General features: G+C 37.5%; 1 protein-coding gene across 1 annotated transcript in view; it reads left to right on the top strand.

The window, feature by feature from the left end:
• The window catches only part of ano2b (anoctamin 2b), a 60,508-nt gene that overhangs the window by 44,455 nt on the left and 11,256 nt on the right, over positions 1-4,797 (top strand). The window contains 4 exon segments of the mRNA XM_035673071.1: positions 1,537-1,689; positions 3,076-3,128; positions 4,488-4,513; positions 4,515-4,634. Of these exon segments, the coding sequence (XP_035528964.1) occupies positions 1,537-1,689; positions 3,076-3,128; positions 4,488-4,513; positions 4,515-4,634 (352 nt within the window).

The raw sequence follows: 4,797 nt of genomic DNA, 5'->3' as shown, positions 1-4,797 counted from the left end.
TAAATAAGGCGCCCTGAATGACATTTGCCAATAGGAAGCTAGGAGGGAATCAGCTGAGCCATCAGCTGATGTGTGTTTACAATTAGCTGTGATCAGCTGATGTAGCTTGAATTGAGCTGAGCTTGACTTTGTGGCCTGCCTGAACTAACGCTGTGCTACATTTTTAGCTAGTATCTGTGCTATTCTGGAAATAAAGAAAAATACAGAGAAGTTGTAAATCATCCATTGATCTCTTTGTTTCTTATGTAAATGTGTAGAATTAGACAATTCTCTCATTATTATTTAATTACAATTATAGACATTATCCAACTTCCAGTATAAGACTGAAAGTGGACCCCGCTGGAGTTAGCTTAAAATTAGGGCTGTTTATTTATCGAAATATTATCGAAATCACAATATGGCTATGTCCAATAGCCAAATTGCGGTTAAACAGCATTATAATGAAGTACTGTAGTTCCAAAGAGATGCCAAAACATGTTTGTTTGGTACGGACCCTAACAAATTTCACATCAACATGATTTAAAATAATTATTACAGTGAAACTTAAATTTGTGATAGAAAAATGATAACTCCCACACTAATTGTTAACCATAATGCAATATCTGTAAAAATGCATATTGCAATATGACTTTTTTACCATACCATGCAGCCCTACCTAAAATGAACTGTAGAACACCATATTGAGGTGGATCCAAGCTAGTAAGTGTAATCCATGCTTCTCTTGACTGTGCAGGCTTTCTCTTTAACCAATGTACCACTCTGAATACTCAAACAACCCTTTCAGTTGGCCTAAACTGAAAAAACCATGTGCTTTGAGATAAAGATGGGCAAAGAATAAAGTGATAACCAACCACTGTCTGTGAACTCTGCTGCAAGGCAATAATCGAGATAGAATATTTCACAATGTGACAGTGGCATTTTACATGTTATGACAACCATGGAACTAATATAATGTAGGCTTGAACCTCACAAGTATATGATTTAGTTGTTGTTTAGTCTACTGTGCCCTGCAGTAAAAAATGTGACTTGGCTTATCAGTGTCCTTAAGATATTGTGTACTATATTGTGTGAATACAAGCAATGGGATTTCCATGAATGATGTAGCTGGAGGCTATGGGACCACACTCATTTTTGAATCAGAAATATACATTTGAATGTCATCAGCATAATTATGATAAGAAACAATGTTAGGACTACAAAAACAGGATTTTAATTTCTAAATGTCTTTGTTGTTGGTATCATGTGTATATGTTGTTTTACCTCATATTCTTGTGCCAGTGTTGGTATGTGTACTTGGGGAATGGAGGAACTGGGTTTATGGGAAATGTGGCTTTCATTTCCAGCACTCAAATGCAGATACCCTGTCTGCACTATGGTCTTATTCGTTGAATTATACAATTATAACACATATTTATGACAGACCTATTTGTACTTATTCACTTGGACCAATTAACAAGAAATGTTAAACAATACTGATGTTCAACAACACTGTGTCCACTGTAACATGTTTGATGACTGTTCATCTCTTTTCTCCAGTCATCCAGTTTGGTTTCGTCTCTCTGTTCGTGGCTTCATTCCCACTCGCTCCTCTCTTTGCTCTGCTCAACAACGTCATCGAGATCAGACTGGATGCCAAGAAGTTTGTTACAGAGCTACGCAGGCCAGTTGCCGTACGTGCTAAAGACATTGGTAAGCTGATGTGACACAAAAAAATGGAAATGCAGACACACAGAGCATAACTTGAATCATATCATGAATAACGCCCAGGGATATAGAGCAAAATATCAAATTTGGTAGTGGATAGATTTGATATGGTTTTGTAGATACTGACAGTCAGTCAATACAGCACAGAATTGGACAGTAGCTACTAATGGCAAATTGGTGATGTAATCCATCTTTAAACCATCATATGCCAAAAAAACCTTGAAGTATTGAATATTTCCTCCATAATTTCCTTCATGTCAGAGTGGAAACGCTTGTGAGGCAACATTTATACCCCATGGGACACCAAAACTGAAACAAGACTGATTCAATTTGGGGTTAGCGGTGCCTTTAGGCAGTGAGGCAGGTTTCGCTGCTGAGTTTACAAACTGACACCCCTCAACACTTCAGTATAGTCATGTTGTTGCTGTCGGCTGAAAGCTCATATCACTTCAGTGTTATCTTTTCAGCAGAAACTCAGCTTTTATTTCAACTTGACCTCTTCGCACTTTTGGTCATACCGTAAGTCATTTGAAGGATAACCTGTTCCTTTGGGTTTAAATAAATTCTCATCTAGGAAATGTCAAAAATAGCAATGTCTGTTGGTCTGTCACTCTGTTGGCCCATCCACCACTTTGGTCCAGACTGAAATAACTTAACAACTAACAACTATTCGATGAATTTTTATGCTCATAGTCCCTAGGGGATGAATCCTAATGACTCTGGTAGGCCTCTGACCTTTCCTTTAGTATCACCATGAGGTTCACATTTGGTCTTTTAAGTCTTTTATGTCTCAGCAACTGTTTGATGGATTGCCATGCAATTTGAAGCAGACATTTATATCTCCCTCAGGATGAATTGTAATAATTTTTAATAATCACTGTGACGTCTCATTCTCAGTCTGTCCAATGCTTCTTTCTTCTTCGGTTTCTCACCTGCAAGTCTAATGAAATACCATGAGCCTCAACTGTACTGTGTGTCTAGTGCTAATTAGAAAAATAAACAAAATTGGTAAACATGCTGATGTTAGCATTTAGTCTGAACTAAACTGCTTTCTTGAAAATTTTTCAGCATTTTCTGACATTTTATGGACCAAAAAACTAAACAATGAATTGAGATGAATGAATGATTGACAAATTAATTTATAATGAAAACAAGCAATTGCAGCCATAACAGATACAGATAAAACATGCAGTTTATGATACTGAGTTATTTATGAAGAGTTCTAAATTGAATTTTAATTGTAACACTACCTATCAGAACCCTGTTTCAATTTTGTCACTGTGCTTAATACAGATGTTCCTCTTTCTGTCTGTTCTCGTTTCCTAACCCTTATCACTTGAACCACTCTCTTTCTTGCTCTTCTTTCTATAGGTATATGGTACAACATACTGAGTGGAATGGGAAAATTCTCAGTCATTATAAATGTAAGTATTAATGCAACGCTTCTTACTATCTGCATTGAGTTTGCGATGAAGGCAGATATATGCACAACAAATGCATGAAGGCCCCTACATAATGTGGCTAATTTAAGGTCCCACAGAATACACTTTAACATTTTAATAAGTGAGCACTAATTTAATTTTGAGTCATTATTGTAATTAGTGTAAACATATAGGACAGGTTTGGGGTTGAATCAGCCGGATTTCGTTACAGCGCAGTTGAGGAGTCCTCCGCCTGTGGAAACACTTGTATAATGTATTGTGTGGCGTTGTCATTTCTGATGATGCCACACAGTATAACTTTTGTTACTGTATGTATTCATTATTCCTATTCTTGTGAGTTATTACATTGTTAGTTAGTATTACTTGACTAGTTAAAATGTCCCTGAAAAATACTAAAAATTACGAATCTAACAGTTAAATATTTTTGTCATTACATGGAAATTTATGAAATGAAAAGCTTTCAGTTCACATTTGACTTACTTGGAATAACAAAGAGATACATTTCAAAGATATTATATCATGTTGAAGTCCCAATATTCAGTTTTAATGAAAACAAGTCCAGTCCATTAACCTCATCATGTACAGGAACAGATGCCGAATGTTAACAAAGATACAGCAGTGCTTTGCCACTGATCTTAAACTCTGCTGGAAACATTTCGACACAAAATACGACTTTCATCAGGTCTGGTGGGTGCGTGTGTGTTCCCTGCAACTGGCCACAATTATCCATCAGAATGATAACAGTTATTATTGAATGGAGATCTAAGGTCTCCATTTGCTCTAAGATGTCATCTGTCATAACTGTTGGAGATCCCAGAATCATGTCTGAAACACCTTAACAATGCCGATCTGTGGAGGTCAAGGTGTGTGTGTGTGTGTCTGTGTGTGCGCTTGCGGAATCAGGCAAGTTCTGCTTGAGATTTGTTCTGGCCAGCTAACTAAATCCTATTCAGTTTACTTTTAATACTAAACAGATTTGTGGAGGATTCAGAAAAACAAGCAGCAGGAGTTTTTATTTATTCTAGAGCTATGGGGCATTGGGCACACATACACACGCTTAAGCTTCCCCGGGAGCGTCGAGGCAGTGGAAAACTGGATGCAGAGTTACCGTTTTTGTGCATGTTTCTTGCATCTATCCGTTATACTGACTACGAAATGCATTACTCGGGTATCTCTAAAATGTGGTTTACGGGAACAGTGCTTTTAAACAAATGAAAATAAATAGTTTGACCGCTTTCACTGAAAAGTTTAACAGTTAGTCTCATTGTGTATTTTCTTCTTGACAATGCTCTTGACAGAAAACTGTTCTCACTCTGTCTGTCTGTCTCTTTCTCCCTGGAGGCCTTTGTGATTCTTCCATCGACTTCATCCTCGGCTTGCTACCAGTAGCATGGTTCAGTCGAGGGCACTCATGCACGGCTTCATTGACCACACGCTATCCTACTTCAACGTGTCTAATTTTAAACCGGCACACACGCAGAACTCGCAGCACGGAGAATCACCGTCTGCCGGTAAAACAACACAAACACACACCACAACACCACTAACACACATGCACTTACAGATGTTGGAAGTAATACAGTTATATTTTGCCTTTAAATACTTTTTGTGACAGCTTGTTATACAAAGGACAATCAAGTAAGTCTTAAAC

This window comes from Morone saxatilis, unplaced genomic scaffold, assembly GCF_004916995.1.
Source record: "Morone saxatilis isolate NCDOM2014 unplaced genomic scaffold, NCSU_SB_2.0 Contig10, whole genome shotgun sequence".
Taxonomy (NCBI): domain Eukaryota; kingdom Metazoa; phylum Chordata; class Actinopteri; family Moronidae; genus Morone; species Morone saxatilis.
The sequence above is the reverse complement of the archived record's forward strand: the minus strand, read 5'-3'. Positions and strand labels throughout refer to the sequence as shown.